Source organism: Taudactylus pleione, unplaced genomic scaffold, assembly GCF_031769625.1.
Source record: "Taudactylus pleione unplaced genomic scaffold, aTauple2 ptg000437l, whole genome shotgun sequence".
NCBI classification, from domain to species: Eukaryota; Metazoa; Chordata; class Amphibia; order Anura; family Myobatrachidae; genus Taudactylus; species Taudactylus pleione.
This window is the reverse complement of record NW_028284839.1, coordinates 6,556,308-6,574,115: the sequence shown is the minus strand read 5'-3', so window position 1 is coordinate 6,574,115 and position 17,808 is coordinate 6,556,308. Positions and strand designations below refer to the sequence as shown.

The window sequence follows — 17,808 nt, the reverse complement described above, 5'->3', positions numbered from 1 at the left end:
GGGTGCATATTTTGGGAAAAGTCTCTGGCGCTATGCTTGGTGCAGCTAATTTGCAAAGTCCGTGATGCGCCAAAGGTGCAAATGTGGACACATTTGTACGTTCGTCATTATTGTGTGCTGATCAGACCCCACCTAAAAAGATCCAAGAGACTTAAGCTGGGTACACACTGACAGATATATTGGCAATATATCTGGTGCCCGTCGGCCAGTGTGTACCAGCGATATGTCTGTGAACGACGGCAGCAACAGGTCTCCATTTTGGGAAACGGAGGCCATGGCCGCCCCTCTCCACCCACAAACGGCAGCAGACTGTCAATCAATGACAGTCTGCTGCCAGGATCGCAGACTCATTCTGCGTCAGGCACCTGCGCAGATTCCCTATCATCGAGGATCTGCGTTCAGCAGAGCACTAGCTGAAATAAGGTCCTCAGTGCATAGTGGCTATATTAGATCTGCTGATATTTCATCCAGTTTATTTACCCCTAGTAGCTGCAGACCAGCTTTGCCCTGCATTGCCCCTGGGATTGCCCTCTGCTGGGTTACGTCCTGTGTGGTCACTGCAGCAACGTCACAGGAATTCCCCTTCAAAAAGGGACTCGGCACATAACGTTCACACTGAACGCTGCCAATAGGATGCCAGGAACCAAGCGAGACCGTTCTGGCACCTTCTCCTGATCCTCCAGCTGTCATTGACAGCTGGGAAGTAATGATGTCAGTGCCCCCAGAAGAACCTGGCCGGCCGTAGGCAAATGGTTACTCATGTACCAATAGAGCCAAAGACCAGAATTGATGTTACTGTTATTGCTATCTTCTGTCTATATAGCACCAACACTCTACATTGCTGTAGCAATAGGCAACCCAGGCTCATCAGTACCTGCACCAATGAAGCTTCACATCTAGCACCTGGTAACAAGTTGGACAACACGATTATCTTACTGCTACTGATCTGCTAGATCAGGGAACTTTTTTACCTTTTACCCCAAAATATATTTAGATACACCGACGTTACCCCCTTGATTTGAAAGGAAGGAAATCATAAAGTAATGCCCCCATATAATGCCACTGTAGTAGTGAGTGCCCCCATAGTTATGCCCCTGTAGTAGTGCCCCTGTAGTAGTGCCCCCATATAGGCCCTCATTCAGAGGCGGCCGGAGGATGCAAGCGGTCGCTCAGAAACTGGGCGGCCGCTTGCATCCTGACCGGCCGCCTCTGTTTCGGTCGTTAGGCTGTGGGTTTACACCCACAGCTCTAACGACAGCTAGGGTGATGGTCGCGATGGTCATAGACCATCGCGACCATCGGGGCTTACGACGAGACCCTAGGGTAGGGTCTCATTTGTCGTAAGCCCCGGAGAGCTTCTGACTCTGTCAGAGCCGGAAGCTCTCCACTGACATCACTAGTGATGTCAGTGGGGCCTCCCCTAAACGGCAGGCGTTCCCATGGGAACGCCTCCGTTTGGGCTGCCACCCCCCCGGCCCGCCTTCCAAACGGGGCGAGCTGTCAATCAACATCGACAGCTCGCCCACTTTGGAAAGAGACCCGCTACGACCGGCGCTGTCGGTTGTAGCGGGTCTCACGCATGCGCACGAAGGAGCCGGCTCCCTCGTGCGCATGCGCACTGGACAAACATCGAGGCGGCTGTGCGGTCGTAGACCGTACGGCCGCCTCTGAATGAAGCCCATAGTGCTCCTGTAGTAGTGCCCCTGTAGTAGTGCCCCCATATAGTGCCCCTGTAGTAGTGCCCCCATATAATGCCCCTGTAGTGCCGCTTGTACAAAAGAAACCACTTGCCTTAATCCCCGCTCCTGCATCCGCCGCCGTCCTGTCCGCCCGGCTGCTCCTCAGAATTGTGGGAGAGACGTCATGATATCTCTCCCATAGTGCGCATGGAGAGAGGCGGAAGCTGGAGTTCAGAAGAGAACTCCGGCTAACGCGGCGCTGAAGGGAAGGAGCCGGGCGCCCGCTGGTAATAACATCTCAGCGGGCGTCCGACTTAGAGCCTCCCTGTGGCACTGCCGGGCATGCATATGAATCATTCTATATTATAAAATGATTCATATGCATGCCCGGCTGTCCGTCCATTACCCCCAGGAATTTCATTTTTACCCCATGTGGGGTCATTTACCCCTGTTCCCCGACCACTGTGCTAGATGCTGGATTGTAATTTACGAAGAACTGGTCACTGACCAGCAAATTTCTTATGGGTAGATGTTTAACCTCCCTGCCAGTATAGCATCATGCATAGTGAGCTGCAGGTGATAGTCGCAGCCTGGTACTGCCTGTAATTCTGTCTTGTGAGCTGCGATTGTCGCTTCAGTCACCATCTATTTATAACAATGTGACTTGTATGAACTCTGATATCTCCCCAGAGATGTGAAGGAGCAGGTGCAGATACACTGAGCCACGTGCATGCTCGCCCATTACCAGATTCACAATGCTTCAATTCCACTACACTATCACTGGGGAAAGCCTTTATCGATTGTATTATAGTCACAAGCCGCCACTTGTAGAATAAGAGACGTTTGCAGCATCTCTTCATAAATGGGATATCCTATCAGGAAACCTGTTCTGCAGTTCGTTCTACGGTCATAATGGTGAAAAGTACATTAGTGCCTCTGATCTGTGATTTTAGCCGTATTACACAGACATGGTGACCAGACTCATACAGTGACTGAGATGAGCACTGTTACACAATGTACAGATGTACCACCACCTAGGGGAATATCTTTCTCCTAGGTGGTGGCACACAGGAGTCCCCATGCATTTGTTGTATTTCTGCGGCTCAACCCTCTCTCACAACCCCAGCAGGAAACTAGGAAGGTGGAGGTGGAAGTGGGAGGTGACTGTTAAAAATAAAATGATAAATATACGTGTAAGGTTACGATCACTCTGGGTGGAGTTCGGTACTCCATGGGTATGTTCACCAGCATAGAGAAAGGTAGACAGTCATACAGGTCTGTGCAAAAGTTTTAGGCAGGTGTGGAAAAAATGCTGCAAAGTAGGAATGCTTTGAAAAATAGAAGTGTTAATATATTATTTTTTATCAATTAACAAAATGCAAAGTGAATGAACAGAAGAGGAATCTAAATCAAATCAATATTTGGTGTGACCGCCCTTTGCCTTCTCAGCAGGGAGGTTGTTCCAAACATCTTGGAGAACTAACCACAGATCTTCTGTGGATGTAGACTTGTTCACATCCTTCTGTCTCTTCATGTAATCCCAGACAGACTCGATGTTGAGATCAGGGCTCTGTGGGGGCCATATCATCACTTCCAGGCCAGGACTCCTTGTTCTTCTTTACGCTGAAGATAGTTCTTGTACCTCTCATCCATCATTCAATACCATCAGGGAGGGGTCTGATTGGCTCCAAATGTGTTCTGTAGCAGGACAACGACCCCAAACATACAGACAATGTCATTAAGAACTATCTACCGGCACAAAATATGTATTTATTTTGTTTATACTTGTATTCCAGGAGGGTCTGATGGTTCCCGGCTTTACGACTGTGTCTGGAGATACAACTCCAGTGTGAATGAATGGACGGAGGTCTCGCCGATGCTAAAGCCCCGGGAATACCACAGCTCCACGGTGCTGAAAGGCCTCCTCTACGTTATTGCCTCCGACAGCACAGAACGTTACAACCACACCATAGATTCCTGGGAGTCGCTGCGGGCAATGCTGTACCCAATGGATAACTGCTCAACCACCTCCTGTCGGGGCAAGCTCTACGCTATCGGCTCTCTAGAGGGCAAGGAGACCATGGTCATGCAGTGCTATGATCCAGAAAGTGACTTGTGGTCCCTGGTCAACTGTGGCCGGCTGCCCCCTTGGTCCTTTGCACCAAAAACTGTGACACTTAATGGATTAATTTATTTTGTCAGGTGAGTCTCGGCAATACTAATGCATTTGGGGGGAAGTGTTTGGGAGGAGGGATCTCGTCATTGCAGGACTTGTCTTCTGGTAAGATCTGGTTACAGGCCTGAATAACAGATGTGCGCTCCGTACAGTGAAGATCCTGTATCCTACTGTGAGGTCACAATATACATACAGCTGTAAAGCGCACCCGCTGAGGATTAGTGTTCCTCAGTGATGTTATTAGTTGCTATTAAAGTCCTCTGCTGTTTGCAGGTGACACCAGTTATGTGACTGCATATTGAGGCTGGGGAGGGTCTCTTGAATTTTCAGACCAGTCACAGTTCTAGTTGGTTACTTATCACTGTTTTATTGGTGCTGTAAAACTCTGCTTACCACCACATTCCGGTATAAATTAAATTGTTTTTTAATACCTTTTTATCACCTTTACAGTTGTTGTTTTTTATTGATACCATCCTAAAAGGAAAATCACAGTAGTCTATCCATTCGCTACTGTAATTGTGACACCGCTATAAAATATTCCTTCCGCATATCAAGTGTCAGTGCACAGGTTCTAATTACATACATTGAGAAATCCAAATTTAGGGGTCTATTTACTAAGCAGTGTTAAGAGACAGAGTGAAAAGTGATAAGGTGCCAGCCAATCAGCTCCCAACTGTCATCTCACAGGCTGTGTTGAAAAATGACAGTCGGGATCTGATTGGCTGGCACTTATCACTTTGTTATCACTTTTCACTCTCTCCTAACACTGCTTAGTAAATAGACCCCTTATTCTAGAACTCTTACTGCTTGACAGTATATAGAATTTGTGAGCTTATTAATAAATAAAACTCAACAATAAAGGTTTGTTTTTTGTTTTTTTATATTTTTCCTAGTAATAAGACCGTAATTGATTGCATAATTGTTCATCATTTTCCACTAAGATTTACCTAAATAAATCTTGTTGAAATGATCTGTCTTCCATGGACATATAAGTGTTGAGCGCCCACCCGTGTGCAAGTAATGTTTCAGTTGATTTAAAAAATAAATTAAAACTGTCTGAAAATACACTAATCACCTGTGGGGCATCTCACAAACAAGAGCTTCATCATGAAAATCAAAGAACAATTAAACCCAATTTAACAAAAAGCTGTTTAAAAGATCCAAACGGGAAGGACATAAGAAGATTTTAAAGACCTTTATTATCCCCCAGAACTCTATCGAGTTCATCATTAAGAAATATGGAGATTGTGGCAATTGGTGAATACAGGGCCGGTTTAAGCCTTCCGGGTGTCCGGCGCACTAAAGACAGGATAGTCCCTCCCCCCTCTTGTAAGCACCGCCCACACTCCTCATCTGGCTCGCCCACACTTGTCCGGCCCTTCAAAAATGTACAGGATTGCGCAGGTGTGTGAGGGCTATAGATCTAGAATTTGGGCCAAGACTAATATACAAGCAGTACCATGACTAAAAACCACATTGGCGTGGCATAAAAATAAATATATATATAGTTAAATATCTCTGACTGTCCCAGCTGAAAACTCAGGCTCTTCAACAACAAGAGACCTCCATCCAACCTGATTGAACTAGAGCCATATTGGAAGGACGACTGGGGTGGAAATTTGTAAATACTTCACTAAATAAACGCTCATCTCTAATTGCAGTTAAAGGAATATAATCAAGGCGGTGTAAACACTTCTGTAATCAGTTATTAGCTGTTTTTGTTTTTTTTATTTAGTTTAGAAGCATATTGGTGGTGTTTTGTAAGACGTCTGAGTAAATCTTGTTGTTTCCGTGAAAATGTCTAAAATGATAAATGATGGCCGCCTCTCCCAGCACAACAGAACAAAGCCTTGTGTTGTACACAGTGTCTGTGTTCTGAGTATTCTTCCAGCAAGGTCTGTACTTTGCATCCGTCCAAAGCTCCCTCAGACTATTTTTCAGAAGTATAAATATAGAAGGCTGCGGGATATAAAAGCCCATCTTGGCAGAACTCTTCTCCCTTACAAGAACATTGCATTCCCTTAAACACCCAGAACAAAAACAGGACTGAGCATGACATCGCCACTAAATATAATGTTTATAGGCTCTGATCCACAGAGGTTCCTCCGAGGCATCACGTCTAGCCGACATAAACCAAATATGTTATTTATGCCAAACCCAGTAGTGCCTGTTTAAATGTCCTTCCTCAGTAGTTACCATGACTATTCTTAAGGGCGGCAGCTGTTGATCCCTCCGCCAGCCTCGGCTAATGCTCCTCACCTGTTCCTGTCACACACATTTTTCCTATAATAAAACCATGAGAAATGTCTGCAGGATCATGTTCCCCCATTGCTGGGAACAACTGACCAACATGTTTTGTGCAGGAGCTTTTATCTCTGGAATAACCCTTTATTTATTGTTTTTCTTCTGCATTGGGCAAAATTATTACTCTTCCCTGTGGGAGTACAGCATTGCAGACTTTCAGATTTAAAGCGCACCTATTTCCTACTCACATTGGAAGCGGTTATGTTTATTATATACCCGGCTGCCAACCCTCTAGATACCAGCGACACAACAAGGCACCTTGCGGGTGACCACTTTGGACAATACAGGCCTGGAAGGCGTCTGCACATTCATGATGTCATTTTTCAACAATTTTATATGATTATAATGTGATGGATTTGGTATTAATGGGCATCATGCATGGCGGGTGCATGGTGTCGCTGCCGGTGCATTAGCACGTGCGGCCATTTTTAAGCGCTCAGAGGGAAATTGATCACATGGCCTTCAGAATTGCGCAACACAAGTGGAGCTCTTTGAAATACTGCAGGCACCCGGATCGATGTTTCCGTATACGCGTCTGCTACCGATCCGGGCAGCCGTGTAACCTGCAGGTCGCAGCACGTTGCCCGGCGTTTCCGTCTGTCCCACAGGTGCGCACAGGGTTTTGTTTTACGTAATCTATTTGGAACATGGTGGGAGTGTAAACAGGCTCTATCCCTTGCAGCTGCTGCTGTAATTCAGTGTGAACGAGAGACACAAGTAGGTTTTTACTTCTCCAAATCTCTGATGGGCATGTTTGCAGTCCTATTCCTTCGCTGGCAAAAGTAAAACGGAGGGGGAGCTTCTTTATCTTTCATCGTGTGGCTAGAATGAAGACAAGATGGCAGTCAAAAGAATTGCACATCTTAGTTCTGTCTGTGACAACATGTTTATAAGTGATATCGATGGGGGTAAAATATCGCTCAGCGTGTCGGTATTCTCAGTAACACACTTTTTTTCATACTACAGAGACGACTCGGCTGAAGTGGATGTATACAGTCCTGTGGAGAATGAGTGGAACAAAATACCTGACATGAAGCAGGTAATGTTCTGTTCTTTCTATTGTCTTCCTGTACTTATCATGGAATTGTGATTGAGCTGGTGTTTGTGGATTTCTTAGATCTGAATTATACAGGTCAAAATCATTAATAATAAATCACCGTATGCCTATATGATCATCCTTTAGTCCAGGGGTCAGGGAACTTTTTTACCTTTTACCCCAAAATATATTTAGATACGCCGACGTTACCCCCTTGATTTGAAAGGAAGGAAATCATATAGTAGTGCCCCCATATAATGCCCCTGTAGTAGTGAGTGCCCCCATAGTTATGCCCCTGTAGTAGTGCCCCCATAGTTATGCCCCTGTAGTAGTGCCCCCATATAGTGCTCCTGTAGTAGTGCCCCCATATAGTGCTCCTGTAGTAGTGCCCCTGTAATAGTGCCCCTGTAGTAGTGCCCCCATATAGTGCTCCTGTAGTAGTGCCCCCATATAGTGCCCCTGTAGTAGTGCCCCCATATAGTGCCCCTGTAGTAGTGCCCCCGTAGTAGTGCCCCCATATAGTGCTCCTGTAGTAGTGCCCCCATATAATGCCCCTGTAGTAGTGCCCTCATATAGTGCTCCTGTAGTAGTGCCCCCATATAGTGCTCCTGTAGTAGTGCCCCCATATAATTCCCCTGTAGTAGTGCCCCTGTAGTAGTGCCCCCATATAGTGCCCCCATATAGTGCTCCTGTAGTAGTGCCCCCATAGTAGTGCCCCCATATATAGTGCCCCTGTAGTAGTGCCCCCATATATAGTGCTCCTGTAGTAGTGCCCCCATATAATGCCCCTGTAGTAGTGTCCCCATATAATGCCCCTGTAGTGCCACTTGTACAAAAAAAAAAAACCCACTTACCTTAATCCCCGCTCCTGCATCCGCCGCCGTCCTGTCCGTCCGGCTGCTCCTCGGAACTATGGGAGAGACGTCATGAGTCTCTCCCATAGTGCACATGGAGAGAGGCGGAAGCTGGAGTTCAGGAGAGAACACCAGCCTCCGTCTAACGCGGTGCTGCGGGGAAGGAGCGGGGTGCCCGCTGGTAATAACATCTCAGCGGGCGTCCGGCTTAGAGCCTCCCTGCAGCACAGCCGGGCATGCATATGAATCATTCTATATTATAAAATGATTCATATGCATGCCCGGCTGTCCGTCCATTACCCCCAGGGATTTTAGTTTTACCCCATGTGGGGTAATTTACCCCTGTTCCCTGACCACTGCTTTAGTCAGTAACTACAAGCTGTGAAATGTGTGTCTTTGTATTTGTGATGGCGAGGGAAGAATACTTTGTTACACTTTATCTTTTAATATTTAGTTTGTCCGTTTTAAGCTGCACCTGTCACCTGCACATAGCCAAGGCAGCCATTTTGTTCAGCCCAGAAAATGCATTGGTTACGTACCCGCCATTAATTATTGAATGTTGGCTGTGCTGTCACTGGTTATAAGTTAATTGCTTGATTTGGATAATAACTGAGAACACAAACGGCGGCTTCTATTGTGTGTAGGTGGCCATTACCATTTATTTAGAGAAATCACATTTATTTCAATAAATCTTTGCGGCAGCACCGTAGATTTTGTGTACTCGCCAGTCCCTGGAATTGGTATACAATATACCACACTTATGGGTGTCTAAACACTGTTATAATAATTTCAGGTACACGTTGGAGGGAGCCTGGCCGCGCTAGGCGGGAGACTGTACGTGTCCGGCGGTTACGACAATACCTTTGAACTATCTGATGTGGTGGAGGCATACGACCCAGAGACAAAGGAATGGGGCATTGTGGGACATTTACCTCAGCCCACTTTCTGGCATGGCAGCGTCAGCATATTCAGACAGTTTATGCCTCATACCCAGTACAGCTTTGATGGCGTCCCGCTAGACAACGCCAATATTGAAAGGAACACGATCAATCTGAACAGACGACGGCAGAACTTGCACAACCACAATCTGAATGAATTGCACCGACGATAGATCGATATATTTCTTTTATCTCAACCTAATTTAACCAAACGACCAGATCGATAGAGGGCCAATGGCGCGTTAGAAGACGACACGGTTTCTATTTTAATAACATTATATATTTATATACGCTTGTTTTTTTTCCACATGATCACGTGATGCACTCTGCAAAATATATATATATATATATATATATATATATATATATATATATATATATATACATGCCAATGGGTGTGTCTGTATGCTGAAAGCTGTTACTTTTCTTTTGAATTTTTCAAAAAGGAGAAGAATTAGATCTTTATAAAATATATTTTTGCTATCAAACATATAAAAAACAAAAATATGTAAAACACACAGCCACCCCGCTAATAACATCATCAGGAATGTAAGCGTTGAATGTCATTGTAGTAGCCATCATGTCTAAACTATCTCCCAGAGCTGGACGCCATTTTGTGGAACAAAGTCACTTTCATGAACTAATCTATTCAGTAGATGTCAGTAACTTCAGCGAGAGCTTGTTCTCTTTGTGTCCTAAAGAACCCATAGGCGGCATGCTAAAGATAAGGTGAGCCCACAAAATGGCCGCAACAGTTGATAATGTAGGTTGTCATGACACCAATTTCCTGTGTGTGTATGTGACACTGATCAGCCATAACATTAAAACCACCTGTCTAATATTGTGTTGGTCCCCCTTGTGCCGCCAAAACAGCCCTGACCCGTCGCGGCATGAACTCCAGAAGACCTCTGAAGGTATCCTGTGTATCTGGCACCCTGACCAAGATGTTAGCAACAGATCCTTTTAAGTCTTGTGAGCTGCGGGGTGAGGCCTCCATGGCTCAGACTTGTTTTTCCAGCACATCCCACAGATGCTCGATCTGATTGAGATCTGGGGAAATTGGAGGACAAGTAAACACCTTGGGCTCTGTCATGTTCCTCAAACCGTTCTTGAACAAGTTTATTCACATCACCTGTCAGTGGTTTTAATGTTATGGCCAGGGAAGCCAAGAAGGAAGGGGAGGGGGTTAGTAATTATCCAGCCTGGGCTTAAAACCCCACCCCAACCCCCCGAAAATTCCCAGGGCCCCGGACGGACTATCTACGGGCCTGGTTATGGCTGATGTATGTATGTGAGTTGTATGCTATTAGTTCAGACTAGCTTAAACACTAAGAGGAACTGTATCACAAAACACTAAGGTCAAGATTTACTAAAGGTGTTCTGTTTTGGGGTTTTTTTGGCAATTTTTCCTGCCAGATTTGAAATAGCAATGATTACCTAAGGCCAAACCGCTGAAATACGTGATGTCTTAAAAAGCACCACAGAAATCACCAACTTGATTTACTTACATAGAGTAAAACTCATACCCTGAAGTCTATCCAGCTGCAGTTTAAAGCCCGCTAGAAATATGAGCTGGTGCTGAGCGATGAGATTCCTCAGACGTATCCTGTCTGCGCTCTCCGACCAATCAGCACATGCGGGGGGCTCAATACACTTATTATAAGGGCAGTCATTATTTATTGATCATAATATATTCAGAAAATCATTTTGCCCCATAAGATAATTATAGAGGACAAATTAATTTAGAATTAAGAGCACATTATAATGTATTAATTATGTTATGGGGCATTAAATATGTATTTATGGGGCACCATTTATAGTGCTGTAATATGTTTGCCCCCTATAAGGTAATAAATAAGATAGCTCTCAAAATAAGTATACATTAATTTGCTCCCCATAATATATTCATATTATAATATTGATACTGTTTCCCCCTCCCCCTCAATCAATAATGATTGCCATCGTAATAAGCATATTGTCCGTTCTCCTGTGCCGGTTAGCCAGATGGCCTCGGCGGTTTTGCCTAAACTGCGGGCGCCATTTTTGCATATTCTTTCCCCTATAGTTCGGGTCATTAACTCCTATATCCACACTGGTTCCTGTCATTCTGTATAATAAAGCACTCTGCAGTGCAAGCCATGCAGGTATATACCAGGCTGGACTTCAGATCTGTACTGCAGCTGGGTAAAACCTACACATACCCCTAAACGTATTCATTGGAGTGCAATTGCAATGCAGTGTTGCCAATATCTGTCCAGGTTTACATTAGGTGACCTATAAATCCTACTCTGGTGTCACTCTGCTTTTATCTGCAATTCAGTGTATCTTCCAGACTCGCACCCGCCTTGTAGCAACAGTGGCACCGCTCTAGAAAATAAATGTTTGCAGATTTGTGTATTCACGTTATTCTAGATTCTATTTTATCCAGAGTTGCCAAAGCGTGTTCCCAGGCCTCTCCAGCTCAGTGGCTGCATTACCTATGAATCCACCATAGAATCATGAGCAGTCATAGGGCGGAATTCAATTGTTTTCATCCCCTATCGCGCCCGACGGAGCTATTCTATTCTTGCTCCTGTCGGGCGCGATCAGCTGCCAAACGCTACATTTCAGCTTGCAGCCCCTGGGGGATGAGAGCTGAAATGTGCGAAAAGTGACATGTTTGGGCACCCAAACATCACTTTTCGCGATCGCGCCCAGCACTTTGGTCGGGTTTAGCTGCTTTACGCGGCTAAACCTGACCTCTATGGGCGCGATCAGCGCGAAGAACGGCAGCAATTGAATGGCGGCCCACGATCTCCTGTCACTTTAGACGGGAGATCCGGACCGCGTAATCAATTGAATTCCACCCATAGTATCTGGTGATGGGAACACCGTGTAGTTGTCACACAAGCGCTCCAGTTGTGAAAACGCTATATGCTGTTATGCTCTTGTATGATAGGGAAACAGTGTTTCCCATTGAATGCTATGTGCCACTGATGAGATCCTGAATTATATCATGTGTTCGCTGCATAGTGAGTAGTTGGGGTTCTGCTGCATTAGATTATAGGCTTTCAGACTTAGTTATGTCTCCGCCTTTTTACATGGATCACTGCACACGTATGGTTCTAACGTACGTTCTGCGGACAAAGCTGGTGCAGTATAAACCGTCATAGTAACCTGAGACCCACTGTACATTTATATCCAGCCATTGTTCAGTGGACTCTCCTAGACATTCATAGCTATAAAGGACGATTAAACCTAAATTGTTTTTATGTAAAGCAACTTCTATCACACAAATACATATGTAAACCATCGGCAGCTTATCGGCAGTGGAGATATTGGAGGAAAACCTTCGTGGCCAAGTATTTTGCTATGTTGCCCTAGTATGGGGAAGTGGGCGTCCTTATGTCAGGCTGCAATCGCAATGCGAATGCAAACATTTACATGTCACCGCTGCTATTAGCAACTGCGTTGCGTGCGTATAAGCAGAATAGTGATCCACGCTGCATCAGGTCCTTTTTACGCAGGTCTGTTCCTGAAAAGCAGAACTGGTTTGTTGTTGATAAGCTCCTGCAGAACGTTGTGCTACATATATACCAGATAGGGCAATCTGCTCACCCATTCCCTGCTGCACTACATATATATATACCAGATAGGGCAAGCTGCTCACCCATTCCCCGCTGCACTATCCATAATGCGTCTTCCTATACGGCAAGACGAGCGTCACCAGTTCACATTGTGCCACTGACTGTTTCTGGGATCTTGTATGGTGTGCGTTCAGGCTTCCTGTGGGGTATTCTCCGCTCGCTGCCCCCGTTATGTGTAGGCGGCGGTGATCAGGATATGATGTGACTTGATCGCTTCCTACACACAGTTTCACCACGCAGAATTACAGATGCTATTCGCCTGCAAATAAATGTTTTCATAGAAAACTGTATGTATTTACATCATTAGCTGCAAACTGTGACATTTGTGCTGTTCTCATGTTTTGCCTTTTATATTGTTTTTTGTTTTGTTTTTTTGTGTAGAATGATTTAGTTTTTATTTTACATGATCATTGTATTGTTTGGAATGGAATTTAAATTAAATAAAGTTGGACAGAAAACAAAACCTGTTCTTGTTTTTATGCAGTGACGTGCGTCTTAATCTAAAGCTGGGTACACACCGTACAGTGGGCCTGATTCAGAGCTGGACGCTCTGACAGAGCGGACGCTCTGAATCAGGGCCGGCCTTCCTGTTTTTTAGAGCGGCCTCCTGGCTGCTCGCATAGCTGTGGGTGACCACCCACAGCTATAGCGAGCTGCCAGGAAGATTGTCACGATGGTCAAGACCATCGTGACCATCGGGCTTGCGACGAGACCCTTGTGGTAGGGTCTCGTTGCCGCAAGCCCAAGAGTGCTTTCAGCTCTAACAGAGCCAAAAGCACTCCCACTGACATCACTTGTGATGTCAGTGGGACCGACCCCAGACGGTAGGCGTTCCCATGGGAACGCCTCCGTCTGGGCAGCCACGCCCCCGGCCCGCCCACCAAAGGGGGCGTACTGTCACTCAACATCAACAGCACGCCCCCTTTGGTACGAGACCCGGAGCGACGGATTGCCCGTCGCTATCCGGGTCTCGCGCATGCGCACGACGGAGCCGGCTCCGTCGTGCGCATGCGCACTGGGCCACCATCCATCCGCTTGCGAGCGCATAGCGATTGCAAGCGGGTCTGAATCAGGCCCAGTGTTTCTACAGATCCTCCTATTCCTCTGTCCTGATCATCGGAAGGGAAGATCGTGTCCCAGTACGCACCGCGCAGATTATCTGTATAGTAGCCACCTAATCAAAATAAAATCTGTCGGCAGATCGGCCGTCAGTGTATAGACACGGCAAATTGTTCACGATACCGTGACCAGATTTATGGCATCTTATGAGCACCCTAGAAGATGCGATTGTGCGATGACAATGATTTATGAGGTCAATGGAGATTGTTCGTGCGTACACATTATACAATCTTCTGTCAGATCATAAAATCCTCAGATGATCTGCCAGATAATTGTAGTGTGTACCCAGCTTGAGCTTCCATTTCCTCCATCATCCCCCACCCCCCTTTCTATAGCGGATGAATATAATTGTGCAGAATTATAATAGGAGCACAGTACAGGCTCTGCATTTCCTGGCTAGATGATGTAATGCTTAGCATCGCACCTGTCCAACCATATATAATAATTTGCTATACTGTGTACTATAATATTAGCGTGCCTTCATATCTTAACACATTATAGTAAACTCTAGGGGTCAGGAGTAAAGAAACTATTGTCTGGGTCCTCTGTCAATGACTATAAATAGTCACTTTGGGATATATTTACTAAAGTGCAGGTATTTAGAAGTGGAGATGTTGCCCATAGCAACCAATCAGATTCTACTTAACATTTATCTAGCACCTTCTAGAAGATATTGGCTACAAATTTGATTGGTTGCTATGGGCAACATCTCCACTTCTAAATATACCCCTTTGCGCGAATATTAAAATAATCCCTAAGGAGGTAGTTTGCACCTCAATGACCAGAACAATTTTTGTACGGTGGTTGCTTACAAAAAAAAAAGTATTATTCCTAAGTGTTTTTTATTTTTTCCTCCAATAAAATAAGAGGGATTTTATTTTGTACTATATTGTATTAAATGTATTTTTATTTTCTTGGCATTACATAACAGGGATACAGGATGTTGTCCCAGCGGCTTAACAATTACGCCAGACCATGGTTCTCTGTACAGAGTTTATTACTGTACACATTTACCTCCTATTATTAAGAGGCATTTGAGCCATCAAGTTGCTTAAATGAACAGTGCCCCCGTGTGGTGAATTAATTGTATTGCCAGACTTTGCAATATGTTCCAGTAAATCATAGCAGCCAGTCGGGCATTTGTTTATTTCAAGTTTTATGGGCACATAAACTTGGCCAGAGATAAATGTTGGGGCAGGGAAACTGTGCATGTAAGAAAAACATATTCAAGGCAAATCGTCTGTAGCAATTGCCTTGGACTGAACACAAGGAATATATAATGTACCGATTTGTGTGAGGTCACTGGATAGTGTAACTTGCTTGTTGCGAAGGGTCTTCCACGGTGGCCTGGTGGTCCTCACTTGGAGTATAGCATCACTAATACAACACATTTTACACTTTGGGCATTTCATATGGCCAGCATACTTTTGGAACCTAGATCCATCCAGACAGCAGACACATGACTGAAGGGAAGAATCTAGCTAAGTGAGAATGGATCATCTCATGAGGACGGTGGCACCATTACACATGGGCACATTAATAGAATGTTTTAGCGAGTTTGACCAGATTTGTTGCCAAGCGTCACATGATCAAGATCTGTTCCCAACTACTAGCGTGGGGGGGGTCCCTGGGTAGCAGCAATGGTGTCACAATAGCAATGAAATTCCTTGCTGGGCATAACCTCTTTCATGCAAGGTCATGGTTGTGATATCCACCTCCTACTGGAGGGTTTTGACAAAAGGCATACAGTGGCAGATATGCTGGTCAATGATGTGTATTCAATTGTGCTTAGTCACGCTTGGACCAGCTGTAGGCCAAAGAGTTTATCCCAAACGGGCGGATAATGTCTTTAGCTCTCTCTAAAATAAAAAATATTATTCTACCAGCGAAAGGCCAAGCAAACTCTTGTGGGGCCCTTACATCAACAATCTATCGGCACAACGCTGCATCCTACCGAGAGACTGTGTAAAAAATAAAAAATAAAAAGTTGGCAAAATCCTCGTTTCAACAATTTCTGATCCAAAAATGGTCGGAATTTCTAACATGTTGGATTTTGCTGATCGGGGGGCTTGGGCAATTTTACGTCTGTGCCCCATTACACGTGGCAAGACTGCATCCGAAAAACGGCATAGGTATACAAGGAGAATAGCGAGAAGAGCGGTGATATGTTTTCTGTAGCCTTTCGCACAAGCCTAGTAAGTGTGAGAGGCAGATTCCACTATACTGTGCTATCGCATGCCACAGAGATGAAAGTAAGATACTCAAATAGGTGCCTAATAGTGTCCCAGTAAATGGTTTAGGCTCTGCAGGGCCACCGATAGTCCACTTGGAATTCTAGCTTGTCATCAAATCCATGAAATCGACTGAGGTAATCCGTACCCAACCCAATCTGCCAGCTTGTCCTTCTCCGCTACATGGGAGCTCTGTAAGAGATTTTAGGTGGTGTCTGCCCATGATTGGATTGTTGATATTCCTACCATCATGTACCTGCTCTTGGTGCCTCTTTGGCGGATTATGAAGAACACCACCATCCAATAATCTGAAAATCACTTGTTTCTCCACCAGTATTTTGTAGGCTAGTGCACAATGCTTTCCTTTGCACTAGAGACTGTGAGAGCCAAGGCGCCACAAAAAAAAAAAAAACATTTACTGGGTGCTACCTGGAAATCTATTTTGTATTCATTTTTTTTTTTTTCAGAAGTTCTGCACCAAAAGGTCATGTGCAGCAAGTAATCCAAACACCCACCACCCTCAAAGTCCTGCCACTCACTAGGCTCGATGGAGGCTTTTAATCCATTGATCTTGTAGATTTCTTGGTTGTCTTCCCGATTTTCCGCAAAAGGGATTATAAGGATGCCTGAGTGAGGCAATGAAGTCTGGTATACTCGCTAACAGAACAATTACTTCTGGATTCCTAGAATAAGCCGGAAAGTTATTAATCATTAGTGATTGATATAAAAAATCTTCAGTACTTGTTGAATAATCGTATCCAGTTTTTTACTATACAGAAATCCACCCTCAAATGTGAGTGTAGTTAGGGGGTTTGTAGACTGCTGAACTGCTGTCCCTCCCTACCACCACTGCGGGTGCTATACCTCTAGCTGTCCCGTGTCTATTCAGGCTGAACAAATGAGTAATTCCATCATCTCAATATCCTTCCATATGTTGCGTCTTAGTTTTTCTTGAGTATCGGTACTCACATTGTCCATATAATTCCTGATTGCTCTGGAGACTGAAGCCACAGCAAGACTTGATTTAGTTGTCAAACCTATGGAACATGTAATTCCTTCAAACATTTCTCCATTTTTATCCATTGGATGTGTAAGAGGACCGCCAATCTCTAATGGTATAGCCCAGTGGTTCCCAAACTTTCTCAATTTTAGGTACACTTAGGGTCTCCATAATTTCTTTCAAGGCACGCCTAAACCAAAATAAAGTAGTTTGGTCAAAATAACATTATAAGTATTTAAAAAAAAAAAAAGGGGGACAAAAAGAGAAAAATAGTGCTCCTCTTACCCATTGCCCCCTTCATCTCCCTCTCCATGTCCCCTCACCCTTACTTACTTTTAGTTGTGATCGTCAGCACTGTTCTGCAACATCGCCCCTCAGATCTAATACCTCCTGTCTGATCTCCCACAATGCCCTATGTTGTAGGACCCCATTCAGCAACAGGCAGCTTCAGGATTCACTGCCTGTTGCTTTACAGTGGCAGCTCTCCCCCCTGCTCATCGCAACATCCCTGCCGCTCCGCTGTACTCCACGCAGCCAAACCCTCTCCCACCCGTGCACAAAAAATATTTTACACAAAAAAAAAAACCAACTGTCCCTCAACCAGAGGTTTCGTTACCTCCCTATATACAATGCTTTTGAGGAGCTGTCTCCACAGCGTGATTCTCATGAAAAGGCTTGGGAGGTGGATTTGGGAGTCTCTTTAGATGATGAGGAATGGGCCAGGGTCTGGGATAATGTGGTCTCTAGCTCAATTTGTGTTAAAATCAAAGAGAATACATACAAGCTATTATAGAGATGGTATTATGTTCCCTCTCGATTGAGCAAAATGTATCCTGGCACGTCAG

The 17,808-nt window shown here is 44.9% G+C and overlaps 1 protein-coding gene across 2 annotated transcripts in view; it reads left to right on the top strand.

Annotated features, from left to right (window-relative positions):
- Positions 1-13,059, top strand: part of KLHL21 (kelch like family member 21) — a 49,271-nt gene extending 36,212 nt beyond the window's left edge. For both annotated transcript variants that reach the window (XM_088447765.1, XM_088447764.1), the window contains exons 3-5: positions 3,476-3,881; positions 7,126-7,198; positions 8,843-13,059. In XM_088447765.1, coding sequence (XP_088303891.1) covers positions 3,476-3,881; positions 7,126-7,198; positions 8,843-9,160 — 797 coding nt within the window. In that variant the 3' untranslated portion in view covers positions 9,161-13,059. The remainder of the gene's footprint in view (positions 1-3,475; positions 3,882-7,125; positions 7,199-8,842) is intronic.
- The last annotated feature ends 4,749 nt before the right edge of the window (positions 13,060-17,808 follow it).